The 25,503-nt window shown below is 42.0% G+C and overlaps 1 protein-coding gene across 1 annotated transcript in view; it reads right to left on the bottom strand.

Moving 5' to 3' along the window:
• Window positions 1-23,256, bottom strand: part of GABRG3 (gamma-aminobutyric acid (GABA) A receptor, gamma 3) — a 322,700-nt gene extending 299,444 nt beyond the window's left edge. Inside the window, exons 1-4 of the mRNA XM_014960137.1 lie at window positions 23,097-23,256; window positions 22,271-22,336; window positions 18,696-18,844; window positions 3,433-3,500 (exon numbers count right to left, since the gene is read on the bottom strand). Of these exons, the coding sequence (XP_014815623.1) occupies window positions 3,433-3,500; window positions 18,696-18,844; window positions 22,271-22,323 (270 nt within the window). The 5' untranslated portion in view covers window positions 22,324-22,336; window positions 23,097-23,256. The remainder of the gene's footprint in view (window positions 1-3,432; window positions 3,501-18,695; window positions 18,845-22,270; window positions 22,337-23,096) is intronic.
• Window positions 23,257-25,503: the final 2,247 nt, after the last annotated feature.

Below are 25,503 nucleotides of genomic sequence, written 5' to 3'. Positions count from 1 at the left end.
TATAATGACGAGTCTGTAACAGAAAAGCATCTACATTACCTTCTCACAATCACTCCTCTTTTTGTCTGGAAATCTTGAGGTTCTAAGTAGATATTTTTGAAAGCAACTAGGAAAAGAAACACCCATAAGGCCTTTAGGGGAAGTGGCATAAACCCTCTGCAAACAGTCTGAATGCAGCCATATATTCCTGTGGATTACATCTTTGACACAGAGTCTTGCCCCATGACTGCAAGCCTTTTTGAAGGGACATTTCTTCCCTTTGTGACACTTCCAGCCTCAGTCTAAGAGGATTTCTTTTTCCTCAGGGTGACAAGTATTCACATACAATTCATCTGAGCTTATCTTTGTGTCTGCTAGCAAATGTCTTTTCCCTGACTGTTAAAAAAACAGTTAGATATTAATATTCGTACTCAAGTCTAATCATAATTACAACATAGCTATTGACATCTGAAAAGCTCTGCTTTACAAAATTGTCTTGAACATTCAACTGAACACCCATTCAATAGCTAACTTAGAGAAAATTATTTAATTTCCTAGGTCTCACCCATAGGATGAAAAGCACTGATGAAAACTGATAAGAAATATACCTGTGGAGTTTGACCTCTAGAGAAGCTCCACATGATTTCCCCTCAGAAGTGCTGCAGATTAAGAAAAAAAGTGATAGAGCTAAGGGCTAAGTTTGGAAGTACACAGCAGGAAAGTCCTCCTTGTACCTGTTGATGATCTCAGTCTTGAAATAGAAGAGATGGAAATCAATGTAATCATCTTTCTTTTTGCTCAATCAACTACCACCTTGCCAAGCTGCCTTGACAGAATAGCTTAATTTTTAATAATAATTTAGGGGAGGAAAATCTAAAAGCTCCTGTCCCACTGAGAAATATAGTGTATGTAGATTCTCACAGGAAACCTCATTTTTTTCCCCCCCAGAAAACTATTCTAAATTCTGTACATGATTTTCACACACATTCCTCACTCTTTGAGACTTCATTTATATGACAAGAATCAGACTGAAGATGATCTCTTCCTTCCTCTTCCTCTGCCACAGGTAGTTTCTAGCTACTGTTTCTGTTCAACTGTTTGTGTACCCATGCTCCAGCAGTTCCCAGGCTACATGGAAAATTGCTTACTAAAAAATTAATAATATTTTTATTAATATTATTTTTAATTCCAAAAAGTCTTTAATTTTTTTCCAGTAGAGCACCACAGAGCTACTACATACTGTAGCCAAACAGTCATATAACACAAATGGTGAGAAAAGTAGCTCCTCAATCAGTTCTGCCACTGGAGAGACAAATTATCATACAGCACCATAGCTTGTAGGTTTGTGAGGAGGAATTCCCTTCTTCATTGCAAATTTAAGACTGCAACCTCATTTCTGCTCTCTTATGTAAGTTTGGACAAACTCCAAAGCAACAGATCAGAAATGGAGCTTTTGGACAACAGTTTGCTACATTTGAGTGCCTGGTGTTAATTTCCTGTATTGATAATTAGGTTTGATGGCAGAAGTAAAACTAGGGAGTGCTTAGCTAGTTCAGATTCAGTTTCAGTCTGATATACTGTCCACAAGCGTATCTGAAGCAAGGTCCATTTCTATTCAAAAGTTTAAATCTAGCTTTAAGCAGATTTGAGTCCTTGGAGCTTCAGGTACTTACGTTTTATATTTCATTATTGTTTTCTTTATCATAGATCATATGTAGTTTTTTCAGCTGTAACCAAGAAATATCTCTGCATCATACACTCATTAGCTATCCCAATAAAACCTTCAACTGTCAAAGAGATACAGCATGCATTTTTTAAAACTCGTATCTTGGTGCATCTTTCCATCTTGGTGCCATGAGGTATTCTGAACTCGAAGCTAAGGGATAAGTAAACTAGTCATGTTTTAACTGTGGCATAATAATCTCCCAAGAACCACTAGTTCCTTCAATTATTTCTTCCTACCTGAGACAGTTCCAATCAAGTGCTTTCTTAATTATTATTCCACATACATTTCCAGCACCCCAACATGTTACTTCCAAGATAATTCAGGGGGCCAAAGAGCAAAAAGACTTTGAAAAGTAAGTATCCTCACCATTGTCCCCATTGTTTTTGATTACCCATTCCTAGAGTACGTAAAGGAAAGCCATAGGACTGTAAGCAGAATAGATCTTCCAATAAATCATTCCCTGGACAAGCCATTTCAGTACGCAGTCAGGGAAGGGCAAGATAATTAGCTACTTATTAGTCCAAGATTGGAGCAGGTACTCCCATTGCTTGACATTCACTGCTTCACAAGAAATATTACCAATATATTTTGCACTCTTTGAATATGTGGCCATGTTGTTCCCAGTACATAATTTGTTCTGTCTTTACTTGCCAGATTTCCCATTGCCAGGGTACACAGGAGTCTCTGACCACCTAGTATTTGACACACTACAATAATTTATGTTCTCATGTATACGCAGGCAAAACCAAACAATCAGGCTGAACGATCACCTTTCAAATTCAAGATACTTTGTTCCAAAAATACAAAACATGCATGCAGTGTATTTATTAGATTCTTATATGACCATTGCACAACAGCAGCCTTTGAACGTCATTGTGAATATGAGAAAGTCATTGCTTTGAAGAGGCTAGTGTAAGAGCTTTAAGTAAATTAAGATATTAACAAGGCCTCAGTTTCCAAATTATATTAAATAAAAATGCAGCCTAGTTTACAAAGAGGAATATTATACCGAATTCAAACTTCAAGTTGCACAAGCAGCCATGGTAACCCATACTTCCATAGGTACATAAATATCCAGCTTGATTTCTAGATCTAAACCTGTTGCTGCAGAACTGAGGAGCGTCCTGGAGTTAAGAAGACGGCAACAACTGACCAACTGTTATGTTCAGCTAGGTTCGCTGTTGTCACATTATCACACAGACTCTTTCAATTTCTCCTGCCTTTACATACGCAGTACAACTATTTATAATTTTTTTCAAAATTATACTTTAAGGCTAAAGATTGTTGATAACTCAGTGAACGAAAAGTAACCACTGAAGACATGATGAATTTCATATAAATATACTGACAGTATGCAATGATTCTCATTAACTCCACATTATGAAGCTATGTATATTTGATTGGCTCTTGAAACATTAATTCAGTTTTTTTTTTTTTAAAACAGCTTTGCTTCATACTTGCTTTTTCCTAAGATGGCTATTCTAGCATTCAATATCTACCAGCATTTTGCGGTAAACAACACACACCTTAATATTACTTGTAGGTTTGTTCTTCTCTAGAAGAGACACAAAAGGGTCATCAGAAAAAAAGAGCTACAGCTGAAAACAGAACTAAATCAGCAATCAAAACAACTTATCCCTGTGCTATTTATTATCTTTTTCAAAAGCCAATATTGATGTCAAGACAAGCAGTCCAGATAAAAAAATCTTTCTTAGCAAGTCACTTACCATATTTATTGATGATACAGGACCAATGCTGTTGACATAAATGTCAACATCAATAACTGTTGGTTTTACTGTGGAGAAAAAAAAAAAAATATTATTTTGCAGAAAACATAAGTAATCACTTTAAACATTTTCTTCCCCAATAACCATGAGGTCTACTCTTCAGGTAGAACTACTGAAAAATATGGATTATGTATTTTTTAAGAAGACAAGGTTCTTTTCCTCCTACCCAACAAAAATTGCAAATTACAGCCTGTACCACTTTATCATCATGATCCTCACTTGTCTCAGCAGCAATTTATTAAAGAAACTTTCAGTGCTGAGCACAGTGGTTCAGAGTCAAAACCTAAGATGACTGACATGAAACTAGAAATAATGCAGAATACCACTTTTCTCCATTGCCTCAACAGGCATGTCCTCTAGTATGCGTGTTCCACATAAAAAAAATCTTTCCAGATTTCTCACCTTATCAGTCCTGAAATCATCCTACCTTAGAATAAAATCACTATGAAATTAATTTAGATAAACCTAAGCAATTCTTCCTCTTTCAATATAGACTGATTCCCTGCTGCCCATGTTGCCTTTGCACTTATTTATCCAAAGGTTTTTGAATTTGAGTTGGTTTAGTCAATGCAAGATTCCCATAAGATTTTCCTTGGTTTCAGACTTCCAGGATTTAATAGGCCAACACAAGTTCTGTACTCCTTCCTTCAGCTGAGGCCACTAGGATTTATCTTCCTTTTAACACGCTTGGTATCAGTGTCCCCCCTAAACATTATTCAGACAGCTCTTACTGGTGACGTAGCCTAACTCTGAAATAATGCCATTCTTACACTGAAAGGCATGTTCATTTTTTTAATTATGCTGCCCTCCTTCCAACCACACAGGGTATACATTAACCTCTAAATTGAGATCTGAATTGGTGTTTTACCTTCTCCAGGGTTAGCTAACCCAGAACCAAGTAAGTATAAGTACTGTTCTAACCTGCATAGTCAGAATTGATGCAAACTTGGCCCTAGTAGGCCAACAGCTTCTGTTAGATACCTCCCTTTCCCATAGAGGCATCTTCCCCTCTCCATGGTCTGTGAAAATCTCCAGAAAGCAATTCAAACCACTGAAGTTTGGGAATTCTGCTGAACTTAGGACGTTTTTGCACCAATCCCCAAACCCACTAGAACAGGAAAATGCAGGTACATCAGGCACTCAACACTCAAAGAGCTTTCCTTGGGGAAACTACTGAGCAGAAAGGTGAGGAACAGTCAAATACCACGGTTCTGTGGGAAGCTTATCTCAGGTGTCTAAAGCTCAAGAAGCCATCCAGCACAAAGTTGAAGACAGACTGGAATCTTCACATGTAAAGATGAGTAATTTTTGTCCACATCCCCCAAATTTCAGACTAACGATGAGATGCTGAGAAGTTTTAAAGTACCTGAAAAGTTAGATGGTTCTGAAAAGATAGGCAGGCTGGTTCACCATGTAAGACTTTGGTATGTACATATCATTAGGATGACTACATTTAATTTTGCAAAAACAGACATTTAAGTGGGTACAAATAGAGGTTAAAGATGATGACTGTTCTCAGTATGTACCACATACTTTTCTGACTGCATGTGGTCAGAACATCCAGGATTATTTAAGGCCGTGGTTTCAAACCATCTGAAGTACTGGCTTATAAACTCAGATCTTCCCTTCAGCAAAAGAAAATCTGAACTCAGCTGAACAAGCACAACTGATTAATGCAACTCTAATTGTACCCAGCTAATAACTAAATAGGAGTCTAGCAGCTTCTGGTAATGAGACTTGCCTCAAACTGCAGTAATAAATGTCATTACATAGGAATTGGTAATAGCGGGGAACTACAGCTAGCTCTTACCAAGGCAGAATACATGGAATAAAGAGCTCTGATCTTTTTAGGGTTTATGTACATATCTACTGGAAGTTCAACAGTAAGGAGTTCTGGTCAACATTATTGGGACTAGACTTAGTGATGCAAATTGACATGCAATTGAATCTCGGCAGGATCAGGGACAAAGTTCAGGACCAGAACACAGTGCTTGGAATGTGTTTTTGTTTAATCATTGCAGTTAAGTATATAAATAGATTATGAGATGATAATTTCTCCGAATGTGCTGGGCCAAATTCTCTTCCAGTGCAAAAAAAAAATAATGAAGCACTGCTTGTTAATGTTAAAGAGAACTTGATCTTACTCACAGTAAAGGTCTAATCTTGAAACAGAAAAAAAATAAGCAGCAGCCACTTCTTATGTCAAAATAAATCAGCATCTAACCTCAGACATTCCCAGTGAAATTAAAATTAAAAATAATACTAAAAAAACACAGGTAAGCTATTCTATCACTACAACAACAAAAAAAGACTGAACGCTCCTTTGAATGAAACATTGTTTTCCTGAGCAGAAACTACAATTGTAATATGATTATATGATAAATATGTGTTCAGTTTTTGAAAGAAAACACAGAAGAATACAGATCTTGTTGCACGTGGTCTCTCATGGATATAAACAGATATAAACTGGGAGAACTATCAGGTACAGATTTTAGATTGGTTATCATAGGATTTTAATTCAAAATACTAACCATAATGAGGCAAAGATTTTAAGATTACTTCATCCAAAATCCACTAAGAAAAAGAAAGAGTCTTAAAAGTTATCATGCCTTATTAGAAAGAACTCAGCTTCCACCAGTCTTCAAAATAAACCAAGTTTCATGGAAGACATAAATAGTTACATTAGCAACTATTTCAAGGCCTGCCCAGATTTTCTGTATACTACATATATTTTTGAACACTCAGTTCATGGACTACTTTAAGCTATACATGGGGTTGCTGAGCTGCAGATGAAGACTTTTTCTTGCACTAAGTCCTTAAAGTCTTGTTGATTGAGCAACAAAAGTGTTAATGCTTCACTAAAAGCTGGCAATAAGATTACAAAAGGATACTCAGCTCCAGCACCATTTTGATATCAGCCTCAGTCCAAAACAGTTCTAAAAATATGTTCAAAACTTAGAAAAATTATTGGCAGAATCATATGTATATCACACGCAGGAGAGCACTTAAATGTTGTCTACAAATGCACAGACCTTCTCAAAGTTCTTTGAAACATTCTTTAGTATATGGTAGCTAACTTTCCCTAAGAGACAATGTAAGCACATCCAAGTTACAGCAGTGTTATGCTGCTACACGGTGCTATCTAAGGTTAGCTAACTGCTTATCACAATCATTTCATCTTCAAACACATTGGTTTTAATTGAGAAGGAAATTTATCAAGCAAATCAAAATATATCTGCAAACAAAACTAAGGTCATGCCAATATTTAGCTAACAGTCCCCATCTGATCCAAGTGCCATGGCTTTGAGACAGGCTGTTTATATTCCAGCGAGCCTTGTGACTAGCACATTGCAAAGACACATCCAAGTGAAATTTGTCCACAAACATTAGACAGTTCAAAAGACACCTAGCCACAGGAGTCATGAGTTCAATACTGCCTGCCAAGCTCTCTGAGGAAGCCAGGTGAACACTTAGACAGTTAGTGTAAAGCTAGGTCAGATATGTCTGGGCAGCCACAAAACACAGAAAGATAGAATAATGACCTGATAACAAATACCCATGCAGGCTGCTAATAGGATTTGTGTAGTCCTGCTTTATAGATTTACACTGGTGAAATAAACAGTACCTGAGCTTGAATCCCATTAAAACCATGGAGACTTTACTCATAGACATATGCAAGCTGATCATGTGTGCAAAAAACTCAACAGAAAAATAGGGAGAATCTTAAAATGCTTTTGAGAAAATTAACAAATGAGGGATTGTTATACAATTTCACAGGTCATGTAGAAAAAAAATCTGCAATAAGTTCCTGACATTTTTTAGGACTTCTTTAAATTATCCTGTCCTTTAAAAATACCTCTTAATTTTTGATAGATTTCTGCAATTCAGAATTGATGCTTAGTTCATGAATGAAACCACTTTGTTTGCTTCCTCCACAGAAAACTTCCTCCACATTTGAAGTCTGTCCAAATAGCATTTAAGTTCCTGCACAAATCATAAATATTTAGATTTATTTTTTAAAGTTTAATGTTTAGAAATATCTTTATTGAAAGCTCTTTTAAACATGAGGAGAACTAGCTGAGCTCTCATAAATTTTAAAATAAAATTAAAATCTATTTTTGTTCTCTCTTTTATTTTTTTTCAAGCCCAGGTCTAAACTATTCTGGTTTTACCCAGAACAGTGGTGGTAAAAATGTTATGGATCAATACACACACATATTTATAGAAGCAAAGCAATTAGCACTAGATTTTTAGAAGGCACACAACCACAAAACAAATGCAAGTTCGGTTTCAGAAATATACTGCCTAAGTTCCACAAGAATTCTGAACTCAAAAGGCTAACAAGATCGGCTCTATGGTAATGAGATATTTTTTGAAATTACTCTATAATGATATTTTACATTATCTCATTAGCACATAAATTGCTATTTTTAAATTGGCATAAAGCTGTAATAAATCATTACACAGTTATTGGTAACCGCAGTAGTAGTGATTACAGTGTTAATATTTATTTTGCATTAGTGAAAATGACTATTAATATTTTCCTATATACCTCATAGGTGACATCTGGTTTGCTGTTTCCTCCTGTAAAACAAACGGCTATGCTAACAAATCACTTCTCAGGGATAACTGTAGTCAGCTAAAACTTCTGTATTTTAGGACAAATTACCACATTTGAAGAAAGACGCGGTAACAGAAAATGTTGAGTCTTCATCCCTGGAACCATTTAAAAGATGTGCAGATGCGGCACTTAGGGACATGTTTTAGTGGTGGACTTGGCAGTGTTAGGTTTATAGATGGACTCGATGATCCTGAAGGTCTTTTCCTAACTAAATGACTCTATAATTCTATGAAGGTATCAGTAAGGAAAATACAAAAAGTTTCATTCTTCCTGCATAGAAGAGAAGGGGCTTGAACAACTGATAGAAGTCAAAGCCCTCCACTTGCTACATCCAGGCAAGAGAAATTCTTACAGAACTGTCACCTCTATGTTTTAAGATCAAACTACCAAAATGAAACTGCAAATGAAAATCAAAAGGATAACCAAAAGTTGGGTGCAGACTTGAAAGAAAGTTTGGATGACAGCAATATCAGGATGAGAACACAGTCTTCTGAACAGGTTACTTTTTCACATGCAAGGTTTTGTTGCCATTCTGTCCTGGAGCATGAATGACAGTGTGCACATAAATGGACTCCCTCAATTAACTATGAATCATTTTTATTCTTCATATTCCAACATCACCATCAATCAACCTTCAGCACTTTTTTCTTTCATTTATCTTTCCCTAATACACAAGCTGCACTTTTCCAATATTGTGTTGTTTGGGAATGAAAACTGTAGATCTTAGTGGTTAGGCTGGTTTTACAATCAATCCCTAAACTTTCCATTTTGTTTTACTTATATTCATTAGAGTGGTGGCTTCCTATGTGATATCATAAGACTGAACAATAATAGAATTTGTTCCTGCAAAGTCTAGCAAGCTAGCAACAAAGTCTAGATGAACAATAGCAGTCGTAAGAAAACCGTATAATTGAAAAAAAAAAAATCAATGATATTTTAAAATAATATGTGCAGAAATTTTTCCTTGTTCAAAGACAACAGAATAATTTATTAGTTTGTGCCACAACCTCATAAAGGGCAACTGTAGCTCTCTACAGTTCTGTACAGCTGCCCGTTTTACAAATACTTTCTCGGAGTTGCCTTTAATTAAAAAAAAAAAAAGACTTCTAAATACACTTCTACACTTGATAGATCCAACATAGTCCTTCTGTTATCACAGAAGGAAGGAGAGAGAAGAAAGGGATTTTCTCATGCAATTAGTATATCCGACTTTTCCTGACTTTTACCTAACTTAAATTCTGTGGCATCCTGAAAGTCTGTATGCTATACTCCCAACTTCTTCTCAGATTTTTTAGGTGAAGTTATGGAAAAGAAGAGAAAATAAGCACTAGCAGCTGCTACATATAGTTTTGGCTCTAACAATTTAGATGAAGAGTTTGGCAAACATTAACTGTCAACCAAACTGTCCCACCTACAGTGCCACTCAAGAAAAACATTCAGTCTGAATTTGTACCAAGCCATTTCAGCAAGTAATCACCGTCGGGAAATAAAACTCTAAATAAGAGTTATCTGTGTAAATGGATTCTTTATATTCACAATGAGAAGGATGTATTGTAAGGGACTTTGCTGTTAAGTGCTTGGGTAAAAAGCCTCTCTCTCCAACACAAAACCAGTACATCTTTGTCAATCCAACAGACTACATGCAAGACATAAGTATTGCAAAGGTATAAGTGGCTTATTAGAAATGGGAGAAAAGAACAGTTTCATCTGCAAAGAACTGTATTACTTGGGTTAAATTATGAGATTAGTTTCAAAAAAAAAAAAAGAAGTATTTGAATACTGAAATATGTCTATATATTGAAGTACTGCAAGCTTCAAATAAGTGTTGCTTTCTAGCCTCTGATTTAAATTAGATGTTCTAAAAAAATTGAAACAAAAAAGAAAAATAATAAAAAAATAAAATCCCCCCCTTTTTTTTTAAGTAGAGATATTAAATTGGAGGGCTTCAGGGTCACAGCATTGGGATAAAATTTTTCTATGTATTCTTCTAGTATGACACATTAAGAATTTTACCTTAGAGAAGGATGAGTAAAGAGTAGGGTGTTTCCCCTGACAGTTGAGAAGCTGTGAGCCAAACCAGGTCAGAGACCAAAGTCAGAAATTCCCCTTTACTCAGCTCCATCGTGAAGCAATTAGAAAGGAGCACATAGGCCTGGAAAAACTCGCTGTCAACAAGCTATCCTAATCAGAAATGCTCCCATGTTCGATTTTGGAAGAGTCTATGCACTACACTGGCACAATATGAGTATTGGGATTAGGCGCAACCAACCTATTTATTTATATCATGTTCAAAACTCAAATGTGGATCACAGTTTTCAAAATCTAAAACTGGGACTTTGGAGTTACCATAGAGTAGTTTACCCCTCACTTACTAGCCTTGCTATTCATACTGCAGAAATGGTCATGCGAAGTCTGCAGAAGAAAGTATCAATTAGTGAAGATGTGAGAGAATTAAAACTCCTGCAGACAATCAGAAACTCCCTTCTATCCTCCCACCCAGAACAGAGATTGCTCTCATTTGCACTTAATAGCAATGCTCTCCTCAGGAATATTCCTCTCATCGCATAGGTGTGCTTATACATAATACATGGGAGATGACTGGCACTAAAATAGTCTTCATATTTACTGCTTTACTCATGGGAGTGGATAGTTAATGAATTTACAGTTTGGTGGCTGAATCAGAACAAAAGTTTTCTGAAATAAAGACAATCCACTTTGGGGAAAAAAAAAAAAAAAAAAAAAAAGAGAGAGAAAGGGAAATATCAATGAGGACCATTAAAACTTTTCTGATCTTTTCGAGCTCCTGAGTTCTCACTATATTCAGCCTTGGCTCCTAGCTGAGTCTCAGCCACAGCATCCCTCATCCTCACCAACGGGTTATTTAAGTTTCTTCTTCCATATAAACCTAAATTAGACAAATCTCCACAATCTTTTGCAGTGCCCAATACTACAGAAGCTAGATCCAGGGCTAGACCTTTCCCTCCTGAGTGCTGCCATAATACAAACAGAAGTTACTCCCTCTCTCCTTCCCATTGTGTAGTACCTTTACACACTGGTTAGCTCCCCAGGTACAACTGGCTATAATCAATCCCTAAGTGACAACTGTCTCTCTCAGTGCTTCCTGCTATAAGATGTCCGTCATTGTCTCTCACAGGCTAGCACCAAAAAAAAAAAGAGTTCCAGCAACAAGCAGTAATTTGACCTTGCATGACAGTTTACAGCTTTCTCTGCACTATGATCTGGGAAATATTTTGATCTGTGAGGTAATAAGCAACCCTCTGTCACCACATATGGGGAAACCTTGCTGGAGCTAATTTAAAGAGTATCAGGTGTGGCAATCAGCTGTGAGCAAAAATAACTTGACAGCCACAGTGGTAATAGCCTGTGGTGCACTCCAGGGTTCATTTCTGTGTGGCATGCTAGCAAGGCAGGTCAGACAGAAGAAAGGTTGTGATACAGCTTCAGAACTCACAGTTTTCATCAGGCTTGTGCTCAAAAACGCACATCTCCTTTAAAAAGCAACAGAATAAAAGTTGTGCCTACTCACTCAACGGATGTGCTCCTTTGGTGCACCGAGAAACTGCTTAAATTAGTTACAGTGAGAACTTTTAACTGCTTAAAAAGATAACTGCTGTTAAACCCTGCCAAGCCAGTACAGTAAAGCATGTCAGACAGAACTTAGTCTTCTGCGTTTGCTGACACAAATGAGCCCACCTATTTCCACCAGCAGCACTTGTATGAACCTGTTCAAGGCACTGAGAGTTGCACACCTCTTTGTGAGACTGCTCTCATTTTCATAAATTTGCATAACAGTTATAAAGATACTTGTGGAGCAAAGAATCATAGAATCATAGAATTGTCTAGACCAGAAGGGACCTCCAGAGGTCATCTAGTCCGACCTCCCCGCAGTCAGCAGGGACACCCCCAACTAGACCAGGTTGCCCAGGGCCTCGTCGAGCCTCTCCTTGAATATCTCCAGGGATGGGGCCTCAACCACCTCCCTGGGCAACCTGTTCCAGTGCTCCACCACCCTCAGCTGGACTCTTGAGATGGCTAGAACTGTCAGTCAGAAGGTATATAGGCATTACATTAGGGGGTGCATGTATGTGTGTGTATACATACATATACACATATATACATATATGCATATACACTTTCACATGTCAGAGTGAACTTTTTTGGTCTTATAAATACACAATAAATACAGAGGACCACTAGAAGCTGTACAAATGTCTACAGTATCCAAGAGTATCCAAGTATCCAATCTTGTTACTGCAGTACAATCAAAAAGGAGAGAAAAACAGGCATTACTGGAGAAAGCACCTCAGAACACAAGCTGATGAAGCTTTCTTCAACACTTGCAATTCAGAGCCTTCCCTGATATAGTGATAAATTTGAGAAACAGGGGATGCAAACATGAAATACAAATTATTCTACTACTTTTTTCTACCCTCTCAGTGAATAATATCAGTAAAATCAGTATTATTCATGCTTGTTCTGTTTCTCCAATAACGCTCTTGCCTCAAGTCTGATTTGATGTCAGCTTGACTTTTTTTTTTTTTTAAGAAAGTAAGAAGACACGCAGCTTAGAAAGCAAGTGCTAGAAAGTACAGGAAAAATAAATGAATACGATAAACTGCCACATTTATACAATACTTATACTGCATTAAAAATAGAATAACAGAATTGTTGGAGTTGGAAGCGACATCTAGAGCATCTAGCCCAACTCCCCTGCCAAAACAGAGTTGCCTAGAGCACTTTACTCAGGACTGCATCCAGATGAGTGATTCAGTCTTCAGTTCTGGCTGACCATTACAAGAAGTATCAGTTGAAAAACTAGCTGTCAGCTAAGTAACTCTGAGGCACAGGAAGTTGTGTCTTGTAATTTCCTACTCCTTGATTTGGGTTTTTATCTTACTTAAGCTTGATTTCTAATACTTATGATCATACACTACTTTCAGTTTCCCTGGGTAGTTTGAATACACTAAGGTTTTCCTTTCTAGTAGGTTTTCCCTTACCAGCACTATTTTGTTCCAGCCTCTGAAATAGAAATTAACTGAAAGTATTGAACTTTCTCTGGCAGAGTATAAATAACTGCAAAGATCATTGGTACAACCTGAAATGCAGGGGAAATAACTTCTAAGTTTCTTTCTATGATTTAAAATCATAATTAAAATCATTTAAAAATGCTAAAAAAGAAATTAATCATTTTCTTAACATCACTTTCTCAACACCACTTTCTCACATGAGGAACACCATGGGGAAAGGTAGTGAACAGCAGTTCTGTCTGTTTGTATCTAACAAGTGTGTGTAATCCCTTCTTCTAGCAGTGTTATGTTCTGGGGAAGGTATTTCAGGAGCTGGGGGAAAAGTAAGGTGATCACAGCAAGGCTGGAGAACACCTGGTCAGACTACAGGATGTGTGTTTTCTAATATCCTTTGCACTTAAATTAGGAGTGCTGAGGTAACTGACAACTTGTTAGAGATGCTCAGGGAACGGTTTTGTTCTCTAAAAATTACTGGTGAAATAAAATGATTTCTTTCACACTAGCAGGTTGAGATAAAGAAGGAAGTTTGGAGTTTACCTCAATTTATGAACTAATCTTAACATTTCTATTGCCTTGTCGTTGCTTAAATTTAGGCCACGTTAGTTATTGCTTCCCAATGAACAAGAGGTAAAAAGTTCTTCTCTTTGTGATAAGAGTTGCCTTTCAGTAGCTGATTTGCTTAACTCTAAATACTCATCATGCTCCAAATGAGTACTGTAGTTCTGAGCCTGGTCTAGGGTGAGATTTTTTTCCTCTTACTACTAGTGTTACATTTCAGAAACCTCTCACGTACTAATTTTGAAGGGTAAGATAACTTTCACAATGAAAAAACAATATAGCATGTTATATTCCACATGTAAAGCTCACTCAAGGAATGTAATTGGTAAAACTTTCACTTTGGAAGAACACACTGTTACAAACTTTCTGTCTAAGGCAATATCTACAATCCATATTAAGAGAAGCACAAAACTAAGGTAATAGAGGCAGGTTCCATTTTCCACGACTCCATCGTGGACTAAGCTGTCTATTAAAGAAAGTGTAAGGGAAGGTTTCATTAAAGTGACTTTGAAGGAAATATTTTTTGTCATGTGTAATTTAATTTACATGTGGTTTGCTTCATCATTTTGTTGGGGTTTTTTTTGTTTTTTTTTTTAAATGGAACTGAAATTTTAAACCAGTTAATCAAAAACAGAGCAATAGCAAAAACCTGGTTATTAATAGAACCTAAGTAATACTCACATTTCTGTAGCTGTAATTATCATCATTCTATTCTATGGCCTGTTGGTTTGCCTGTTACTTCTGTTCTTATTTTATTAATAAACACGAAGTAAAATTTCAGGGCCAGAACTTAGTCCAACTAAATGTCAGTACTTAGGCCAGTATGACATGGGGGGGGGGGGGAAATCACTCTTGCAGGGTAGTGAGCCTTACTGCACTTAGAAATTATTGAATATCCATTGAACGGGTCTTCACTTCAAAGTACTTTGAAACAAACTCCGGAGTACCTGCTACCGGAAGAGACTTTAAGATCTTCATAGTTTAGAACTGATTTACTTGTTATCTGGGACTGGTGCCTCTTAAAGCGTACAACAGACCCATGACTCTCAGCCCGATAATTGCAGCTGGTAAAAAGTAGGTGGCAAAGATGCTTTGTCTCTGTAAAACGCTTTTCTTTCATGATCCACTCAGTACACCAGTATAAGCCTGTTAAGTGTGAGGTGCTTTCTTCTCTTTTCTTTTTTTCTTTTCTTTTTTTTCTCAATTCCAAAAGGCATGTATGTCCTGTGGTATAATGGAAAACTGCCAGATGCCACCATTAAAATGAAAATCCTCACAAGCTGTGATATTTATGGAGACAAAAACTCTGCCGACTGTGTGGCCACAGGGGATGCAGTCAGATATTCCCCTGCTGGTAGAATGTTGCTTTGTTTCCAAAGACCAAAGAACCCTTTTAGCTAGACAGGTTCTGTTAAGGTGTCAGGTTGCTGATAGCCTTCACAGGGTAACTATTTTGCCTAATACTTAGGCTGTTAATCCACTGTTTCAAAATCCTGGCTTGGAACCTTGCAGGTGATGCCTGTACTGCTGAGCATAGATTGAGCGTGTGGTCTCACTGACAGTCATCTATATGAAAGCCTAGACCAAGCATAGGCAAAAAAAGATAGGAAAGAGCAAATCCTGGCCTTGCATTTTAGCATTAAGTACACATTGTTTACAGTGGTTTAGATGGGCTGGGAGAGGGAGGAGGGAGAGTGCCTGAGTGTCTGTTCTCAGGAGTTCATTCATTGATGGCTACACACCTGACCTGGAGGTGACACAATCACTCATGAACTCAGTGCCCATTGTATGGCAAGTGGGCACTCTGAATATGCCTGTATAGTGTCAGGTAGTACCTGTACATGCCTGAGCTAGCAGAAACATCAGCTGCTCTGGGAAGGGTGAAATACCGCAGAAAAGTCACAGTCTGGGCCAGCATGCACTTCAATACCTTCTATTTGCCAGAGTCTTCTCCTTCTCCCCATGAGCTTTGGCTTGTCAAAGTATGTCCCAAGTGATCTAAAAATTGCTCTCCTAACCTTATAAAGTACAAAGAACTCAGCATTTTCCTAGGCTTTTCTGACCACATTCAGAAAGAAGACCATTTGCTTCAAGAGTGTTGCTAAAGTGGAGCACTGTGGTAAGCACTGGTTTTGCAATAAAGGATTGGAAAACAGAGTGAAGGGCGATGTGGCACAAAATGATGAGTGTCCCTTGCCCTGTAGGACAGCCACTTTGCTTACAGGCAGCACTGCACAAATGTAAAGGCCCTATTGAGTAGCTGAGTGCTTATTAGTCCTGAATTTAACCCTCAATGTCTTTTATTGGCTGCACTTCTGAGAATTACTTCTCTCTTCCTCCACTGGTTCATTCCATGCTTTCTATAAATTTCAAAACCTGCATTTTTATACTCTATGCTCTATGTTACCTGGCCCGCTACTTTTTTTCCTGGTGCTTTAGCTGACATGTATTATACTTTAACTGATTTGTATTAATACTGGGACCTTCAGGGCAGGAACACAGTTCAGTTGTCAGGTCAAGTCAACCACCTAGTTTGGAGGATAACCTTCTCCCAGGTGGTAAGGAAGATGTTCTTCTGTGCGAGGAACCAGCCCGTAATTCAGAGAAGTTAGATATAACGCCTGACTCTCTAACAGTCCCCTCATGTTCTCCTTGACAAATGCCGCAGCTTCAAAATGGCAATGTTATTTATCTGCATCAAAAGTAGGAGAGGAGGGAAGAGGGACCAGGGAAGGAAGCAGAAGAAGTACATTTCTCTAGCATCTGAGCAACACTCAGCTCAAGTTCGGAAATAGCCAGATTCCTATCAAAGAGAAAAATGGCTTAGGACTGAGATGCTTAATAGAAATAGATAGACGACATCGAGAATTGTAAAATCTCTGTTTGGTACGATATATGAGGAGCTGTGTAATTTACCTCCTTTCTCTAAAACAGGATTTATGAAAGTTTGTGGAGAGACAAAAGGAATTATTTTGGTAACAACGATTTTCCAGTGCTATAGGGTATGTCTGACCTCTACTGATTTTATGGCAACTGACATGGGGACTTTGAATGATTACTTTGCCCCACATAGGCATAACATAATTTACTCTGCCTGAAGTCAGCGATCTGAAGACACCGTGTACAAAGTAAAATAAAAAATTTGTCTGAGAATGTCTTCCAGATGTTGATATGGGTGGGGAACTGCATTAAAGCACTTGTCCATCAGATATTAAAGATCAGCTAAATCCAGGATGACAAACTAAGCAGAGAGGGAGAGATAAATGTCACTCTGTGTTAAAAACAGACATATCTATCAAATATGATCTTTGTAAATACTAAAGAAAAATCAAAGTAATAGCTAGGGAAAACCAAAACCAAACCAAACCACTTTCTTTCATACCACAGCATAGATGTTGGCTGTTTTTTGTTTTTCCTGGAACTGGTGTATTAAAGTGTAGCTATAAGAGACTAATAATTTTAATGGTGAATACATACAGACAGCTCTTACTTCACCCTAAACTCACCCAAAGGGATCACCTAGAAAGTATATCAATACACGTGTCATCACCAAACAATAGTTTCGCTATAATCAGTGGCAGGAATTCTCCCTCTAATCTCTGCATTAATTTAGGAAAAGCAAATTATATTATGTAGTTGGTATGAGATTTCCTTTTGTGGTTCGGGCTGGGCTGGCCACTAAAATGAACGACAGATGCTCTGTTTTGCTCTTTCCCCTTCAGAGAAGAGAGAGCATCCGCAGCAACCTCTGTTTGAATCCAAGTCACAGCACCACCACTTTGATCCCTCAGCTTTTACACCAATCATGATGTGGATGGGATGACATGCCCTGTTAGTCAGTTTTGGGTCACCTCTGTGCTGTCTGCTCCTCCCCACGGGTGCTACTCCTTTACACTTTTCCACTTCTGACCCTCCAACAGGGCACACAACAAAGTTAGCTGACCTTGGTTGTTTTAGCAGTAAGTATAAGCAGGAGCCTCTCTGCATACCGTTCTTTGGTATTAACTATAAACATCAGACCTTATCTGCTAGAAGAGGACTGAAATATATGCCGTTAGTTTCAGAGAGTTAGTTTGAAGAGGCAAAGCTGAACACTAGCATTACTGAAAAGAAAATTGGTTCTGTTTCACCTCAAACTAGGACAGCTTTCCCCATTCATTCTGAAGTATATGCAAAGTGCAGTAAATGCAAATGCCAAATTGTCTCTGAATTCTGTCACACAAACTTGCCTTGAGCAAACTGAACAGCAGTTCTGCTATAGCCATTTTGATCTAAGGACACAAACAAGGCAGACGGGGCATAACCATGAAAGGTAAAAAAAATACTGGTTTGAAATACACAAGTTCATTATACAAGGTAAAACAAAAAAGGAAAATAGCTCAAAATGGTTGGTTATATGGAGTTGTCTCCTGCTCATATCTAAATTTTATACCTATCTATACTAGTACTCCCCACAAGACACTTCAATCCTGTCAGGTTTCTTTTGGAGATAAGATGTCCACTGGTTTGGGGAAGAGAACCTCTAGAGTTGCCCTATACACAGGCAAATCCTTCTCAGCATTAAGGAACGTAACTTTCACGATCACATTTTGAAGGGAGTAGATTCACATTCTTCACTTGCTGTGTCCTGCTTTTTGCTTTTAATATGCTGGGGTTTTGATTACTCCTCAGAGCATGAGGTTTTCATATGCATGGATTGGATGACAAAAGCAGTAAGTATGTTCCTAACTCTGCCAAAGACCTGCTGATTACTTTAGAGCTAGCCCTTCCGTATCTCTACACAAACTCTGTTCAAGCAAACCAGAGTTTAGTACCCTAAATTGCCACAGTATCTCCTGTGAGGATTAGCAAACTTCAGCCCAAAAACCTTAATCTCCACTTTCCCAGCCATTTGTGCACACTAACCAAAGTATAACATAATGTTTTTTATGCACCCATAGGTGCTTTTCGTCACTTGTGCAGAAAGTGGTACTTACTTCCAATATCTGGCCGTAGCTTTTTGTCATACTCTCTCAACAGCTTGTTTAGTATGAGAGTCACGTCTGTGTCTTGTGTTTTTGGAGCTAAAACCCATTTTTGGTTAGTTGTTCCATCTTCATATTCATCATCTTCAATCTTTCTAGAACTGCAATAACAAATCAAACAAAGAGACATTATTTTACATAACTAAAATCTGAATTAACATTCTGGGTAAATCTCCACACTCATCTGAAGAAGTTTTAGGTATCTCCCTTGGCTTTGCCTATCTACCCAGCCTTAGGCTGTTTTTTCAACAGGATATTCCTATTAACAGTTGTTGAGTGTCTGTGGATGGGTCATCATTGAGAGTTGTTTGGAAATTGACTTCTGCTAGTCTCTCAAAAAATTTTATTTTGGGAGACAATACAGCCATCAGAGTAGTGTTTTATACCCTGTGCTTTAACCAATCTATCCCAACTAGTTAGTTTACAATACACTCTTACCAAGAATGAACATCTGCAGTATTATTTTATTAATACACCAAGAAAACTGATTCATCTCTTGCACAAAGGCTAATAAGAGTATTAAAAATTCAGATCTTTTAATACTTCCTGATCATTTTATCCTATTAATAAATTATTATATTCTCAGTGCCTGAATTTTAGAGTTTAATGTATTACAAGGCTTAGAATTAAGAGCTTGCTCCTTGAATTTAAGATGGATTATCACAAGGACACAAATACATTGCATAAGTTAATCTGAATTTCCCTGCAGTTTTAATGACATTTTTTAAAAAACAGTACTACACCAAGAGTTGCAAATTCTTTCTTTCACAGGTGGATCATTTTTATTTTAAGAGTATGCTAATACAAATGTGGTGAAACTGCAGTTTGCCCAGAAATCACAGCTACTGCTATTTCCACACAAGACTAATTTCATTTGTGCAGCTTTTTGTGCATGAACAGTAAAATGTTGATTTGAAGATGTATCTTTTGGTATCTTAGAAACCAAATCTGTTTGATGTCTCTTGCTGGAGAATATCTATGACAGTTAAACTGAGATGAAGTTATCAGGAGAAAAAGATAACCTACAGCAGTAATCATGTGTTGCTTCAACCTGCAATTGCCCTGGTGATACAGTATCATTTTGCAATCTTTTTACACAAATGCCAATAATTATGCAAGGTGCAAAGCAATGGTCAATCAGAGGCACCAGCCTTGCTTGTTCATGGGATGTGCTACACGTGTCAGAGCAACCTTCTTTCTCTCTCTCCCTCTCCTTCCCTCCATATGAAACGAGTGTCTTTTAAAATATCTCAGATGTCCAGAAGACTTGATAGACACTCTACAGTAGCAGGGGAAAAAAAAAAAAAAGAATACAATTATAAAAACTTAATCACAGAGCATCATCAACCCTCAGCACTGCTTGTAGACCACCATTTGAGCATTTAATGAAACTTTTAATTGAAACTGCTCTACAGCCAATATGCCTCTAAGGATTAGCCATGAATCACTTATACATAACCTCACAAATTGCAAGTGCTCTAGGTACAATTTCTATAGAAAAATAATTTCGAAACCTAGCCCCTGAGGATTTTCAATAGAGAAAGCTCATATAACCAAGTTGCAAAAGTAGAGAAAACTTGGAAAAAATTTTGAATAGATGACCATTCCTTGTCTGTTAATAACTTATATTTTTTTGCGACTGGATCTTTTTTCTGTAATTCACCCAATGAGCATTTAAAAGCCCTAAGAGGAATTTTATGGGGGTTCTTGTCTCCCTCAGATTCATGACAAGCCCTATATGAGAATAGTTCTGTAACTGTGGTATTAAAAAAGGAGGCACCATCTCCAAACACACACGGTTGATATGTCAGAACTGAGACCCTGAAGTGGTGCTGATATTGCCGATAGGAAAGCAGCACAAACGGCAACGTCTTTTTCTGCTGCACCAACCACAACTTCACTGGCAGCATCCAGGCTGCACATGGAAATGAGAACTGAGTACAGGTAGGATCAAGACTGACATTTCAGGCAGCTGCTTCTTTAAAACCGGTCACTAGTAGGAATCTATGCTCTGACAGACCTTTTAAACCCCCTCACTCTAGCAGCTTGTTTCCTACAAAGCACCTCCAGACAATGTAAATTCCTACCTACCTTCTAGATTAAGACTGGGGGTGTGAGAAGTTTCACAGTGAATCAGACTAATACTCTAGATGCATATTTTTCAAGGTGTTTTGTTTTCCTCCTTAAGAGTTTATTATTTCACTTCCCTTGCTTGCCTCTACACAATTAGGCAGGCTCCTTGAAGGCATCTGAGGTTGCGTCTTCACCTGTAGCCTTACGGGTGACTGCCAAATCCTCAGCATATTCCTGCTCTCCACAAAATTAAGTGTGAGATGATGGCAGGCCATTCTCAAACTGGGGAGGAAGAAGGGGTGCACACCTTCCAAACTCACCAGGGGCCACTAGTTTTGATCCCGTGTGGAGATGGAAAGGAGGCAGTGCATAAACTGCAAAGGAGGAAGGCTGGAAAACCCTGAGAGGTTGTGGGGAAAGGGTTTGCTTTCCTACAACATGCATGTTCAGGACTTGCTCTGGGGGTTGGCATGAAGCACCCTCTTGTTCCTGCAGGGATTTGGGAGAGAGATGCCCCTGTGGTGCAGGCTGCTGAGAAGGAGAACATGGGGAAGGGAAGGGAAGGGAAGGGAAGGGAAGGGAAGATCGCTTGTTCCATTGGTTATAGGGAAGGGAAGGGAAGGGAAGGGAAGGGAAGGGAAGGGAAGGGAAGGGAAGGTTTGTGGTGGATCCTGAGGTGACACCTTTGTCTGGGTTACATGTAAGAGGACCTTCCTAGCACCGTGGACAACGAAGGCAAGCCTGGTCCGGGAGCTCCCGGCTGCAGCTGCCGACTGTCCCCCTCTGGCTCCTCGCTGCCCGCCGTTACCGGAGCCCCGCCGGGGAGACCCTTCCCGCCCCCGAGGCAGGTGCCGGTGTTTCCCCGGCCCAGCCCCTCCCGCGAAGAGTAAGGCGCGCACCGGGGCGAGGCGGTTACCGGTAGCCCCCCCAGCCACCGGGGCACCCCCGGCACTCCTGGCTGGTCCCGGCCGCCGGGTTGACCCTTCCCGCCGCCGCCCTCTCCCTCCTGACGCTGACCCCGTCCGCGGGGCCCCCGGGGCGGGTCGCGGAGGGAAGCCGGGGCTACCGGTCGCCCCGCGCCCTGAAGGGAGCCCGGGCAACACCAGCCGCCGTCCCGCCGGGCCCCGGCAGTCACCGGAGCCGGAAAACTTTCTGCCGGGCCGGCTCTCGGGACGGAGTCCTCGCTGGCGACCTCCGACTTCAGGCGGGGGCCGGGAGGGACAGCGGCGGGGCTGCGGCTGGCCGGGGAACCGGGGAGGGAACGGGGGAAGCCGCCTTCGGGAACGAAGCCCCGGCAGGGCACGGCGCGGGGGCGGGAGCGGGGGAAGAGCCCGCTGTCCTTCCTCGGAACCCCGAGTATTTTGCAAACTCCGGCGAGCGGGACATCAAGCCCGCAAGCCCCGGTGCGAGGAGAGAGGGGAAGGGGGAGGGAGACGAGGGGAGCGCGGACTTACCGGGCGTGAAACACCGAGAGGAGGAAGAGGAGCGGCAGGAGCTTAGCGGACATGGTCCGGGCAGCGCTGGCCAGGTGAGAGGCGCGGCGGCAGGACGGAGGAACAACGTCGGAGGATGTTCACATGAAAGGGAGAACGAGGCAGTGAGGTGAAGCGCGTCGCCTCTCCTCCTCCGTATTCCCAGCTTTATACCCTGAAGAAAATACCCCCTTTCACACCGCTCCGGGAAGGGAGAGGGGGAGGCGAAAAGGGAAAAAAAAGGGGCGGGGGGGGAAGGAAAAAGTGGGATGAAGGGGGAAATCCCCAGCGGGGAGGCTGCCAAGGCCAGGTGTAAATGAGGCTCCGCGGTCTGACAGGTGTGCGGCGGGCACCGAGCTGCGGCGCGTCCCCTTTCCTGGCAATCAGTTGCCGGGAGCAGCGGCGCGGCCCCTCCCGCTCCCCCCGGGCTGGCGCAGGCCGTGCCCCCCCCCCCCCCCCCCCTCACCTTCCTGAGGAGCCGCGCGCAGGGAGCCGGTAGCCCGCCCACGGTTGGTCTCGCGCCGCGGACGTTGGCGTGAGGGGAGTTGGGGGGGGGGGGGGGGAGCCGGGAAGTGAAGCCTCACCCCGCCCCCCCGGGGGGGACACACGTACACGGAGAGGGGGAGCAAAACCGGCCAGCCGCAGGGGGGTTCTCCCCGCCATCACCAGCCCGGTGTGTCGTCGTGTGTCCCCGTCCCCTCCCCCACCTCGCCTCCGAGGGGGCGGCTCCGAGGGGGCTGCGGCGCCCGGTGGCAGCTTCCCCCCCGCTGTTTTGGGAGGTGCCCGCAGCCCCAAACCCCACACTCACTTGCCCCCACGGCGCTGGAGGTGCTCTCCTCAGACGGAGGTCTCGGGGTGGTCGGAACCACGGGCATCCCGATGTACGTATAGACGCGGGTCCATGAAATCGGTGCAGCTGGAGAGTGGGACCTACAGTCCAGTCCAGCCTTCCACAGACAGACAGACAAACATACACAGCGCACCGTGTTTGTGTACGCCTCTTATCTAGCTGTGTGCATGGAGAAGTTTGCGTGCGCTGTGCGAGTGCATGGCTACACGTAGATGCGCATAAGGTATGGCTGTAGAATGTATACGGATAAGAGAGGGAGAGAGATGTGGTGGACCGAGCTACAGGGATTTATATGCATATTGGGAATTTTAGAATGAATGAGGATTTTCTGCTGTGAGAGCTCAGAAATGTCACCACAGCCAAGTGTATTCAGGGCAAAAATATTTTGGGTCTGAACATCATGTCTTTCTGCTCCACCAAGAACAGCACAGATGTGAGTTTTAGCGACTTCAGTTCTCTCCAGGTGTGTGGATCTTTGCACCAGGCGTCACAGTAATAAGAATATTCCCCTTTGCTTTCAGAATCGGAAATGACAAAATTTCGGTTACGTGACGGCAATCTGGAAACAAAAAGCTCTTCTAGGGGTACAATAAGTGATCCTTTTACTGTGATCAGAAACCTTGGAAGCATATATCTTTGCTCCCTCCTCCCTTAGACATACTTTCCAAATTCTGGGGGAGTCATTTTTAATTATGACATTACATTTAAGGGAAAAAAAAAAAAAAAAAGGTTCTGCTGGAAGAAAAAGTCTTGCTTTTAGAATTACTCCTACATGATGCCTAGAAGAGCTGGCTAGAGAGAGTTCTGTTCCCGAAGTTATTTATTGAAGGAACGAGACAGCTTAGGGAAAATCCGCCGTGAGCCAGGCAATTGATTCCCAGTCATGCACTTTAGGTTTTTTTCAACCTGAACCTCTCTTTACTAGATTATACAGCAGTTCTTTCGTGTTGACTTTGGCTAATTGCAGTTACTGTGAATTGCTAATAATCACTTGTTACAAGACTTGTGCTCTTTTCCGTCGCCAGCAGAGAGATTGCAGGTGGACTCCAGACCTCCTGCTGCCTTGAGACAATAAGGGCCGGAATATCGAAGGGAAGGGAGGAGAAGGGGAGAGAAGGGACGGCGGGAGCTCAGGGCTTGCCTGGATTTCACCAGGAAATTTCTCCAGCCGCCGGCCGGTTAAGCAGCTCGCCGATCCGCCGATGGGAAGTTTGCAGAAACACCGGCGCTGCGGGGCGTGCGGGAGGCGGGACGGGGCGAGCGGGGGGAGCTCTCTCGCCTCTCAGCTCAGGGAGAATCCCCCCGCCGGTACCGGTGCCCGGGAGCCCCGGTGGCACCGAGCTCCGCGCTGCCGCCGGCACCGCTGCACGGCAGCTCGCCGCGGCCAAGAGCCTTTTCAGGTACCCGAAGGTTTTCTGAAAGCTGGTGCTTATGGAAAAAAAAAACCAAAACAAACCATCACTTCAGGCTCCGGGGTTGCGGTACCCAGGTCCCGGCTCGCAGCACCGGTGCGGTTGGAAAGCGAGAGCGGGGAAGCGCCCCGCGTACGGAGGGGGGGCTCGCCATCGCCGGCTCCCCCCGTATAGAAAAAATATGTGTGTGTTTACCCACGGGCGCACTCAGGTCGAATAAATAAAAGCCCAACCCGTCCCCGGCAGAGCAAACCGCTGGGGAGATGCTGCAGCGGCGGGGCCGCCCCGGGTGCTCTGCCGGCGGGGCCGCGGCGGGGGTCGCCTTCCCCTCTGCCACCACCCGGGTGGGCGGTGTAAATAGGCCAGATAGTACCGTGGAAAAAAAAACAACCCCGGGGGAGAGGGGCACACCGGCGGCGATTAGCGAAGAGGGATGGCGAGCCCCGGTCCGGCCCCGCCTCCCACGCCGAGGAGCCGGGCGCTGGGCAGCCCTGCGCCGCGGGGACCCCCGGGCCCCCCTCTCCTCTCGGCCGGGGGTGGCTTCCCCGCCGCGGCGGCTCCGCTCCGCCTCTTCCCCCCCCACCCCGCCCTCGCCGCCTCCTGCCGCGGCGGTGGGATCCTCTGGCGGCGGCAGCGGGAAGAGCGGCGGCCAGGGACGGGACGGGACGGGACGGGACGGGACGAGAACAGGGTTGTGTGGGTGTCCCCGCCTCCAGGCAGCGGCAGGGCGCTCGGTTACCTCTGTTGGGTGACCGTGCGCCGATACCGGTGCCCTGTGTGGTCCCCAAGTCACCCAGCCCTCTAGGAAAAGGCGCACGGTGCCGGGCTGAGCATCCCCCTCGTCCCTCGCAGCGTGACAGCAGCCCCGAGGCTCCAGAGGAGCCTTACGGTTCAATAATTGCTGCCGCCACCTCAGGTTGCAAGGGGAAAAAAAAAAAAAAAAAGAAAAAGTG

The sequence above is a fragment of the Calidris pugnax genome, unplaced genomic scaffold (genome assembly GCF_001431845.1).
Source record: "Calidris pugnax isolate Ruff unplaced genomic scaffold, ASM143184v1 scaffold188, whole genome shotgun sequence".
NCBI classification, from domain to species: domain Eukaryota; kingdom Metazoa; phylum Chordata; class Aves; order Charadriiformes; family Scolopacidae; genus Calidris; species Calidris pugnax.
This window is presented reverse-complemented; position numbering and strand designations above follow the sequence as displayed.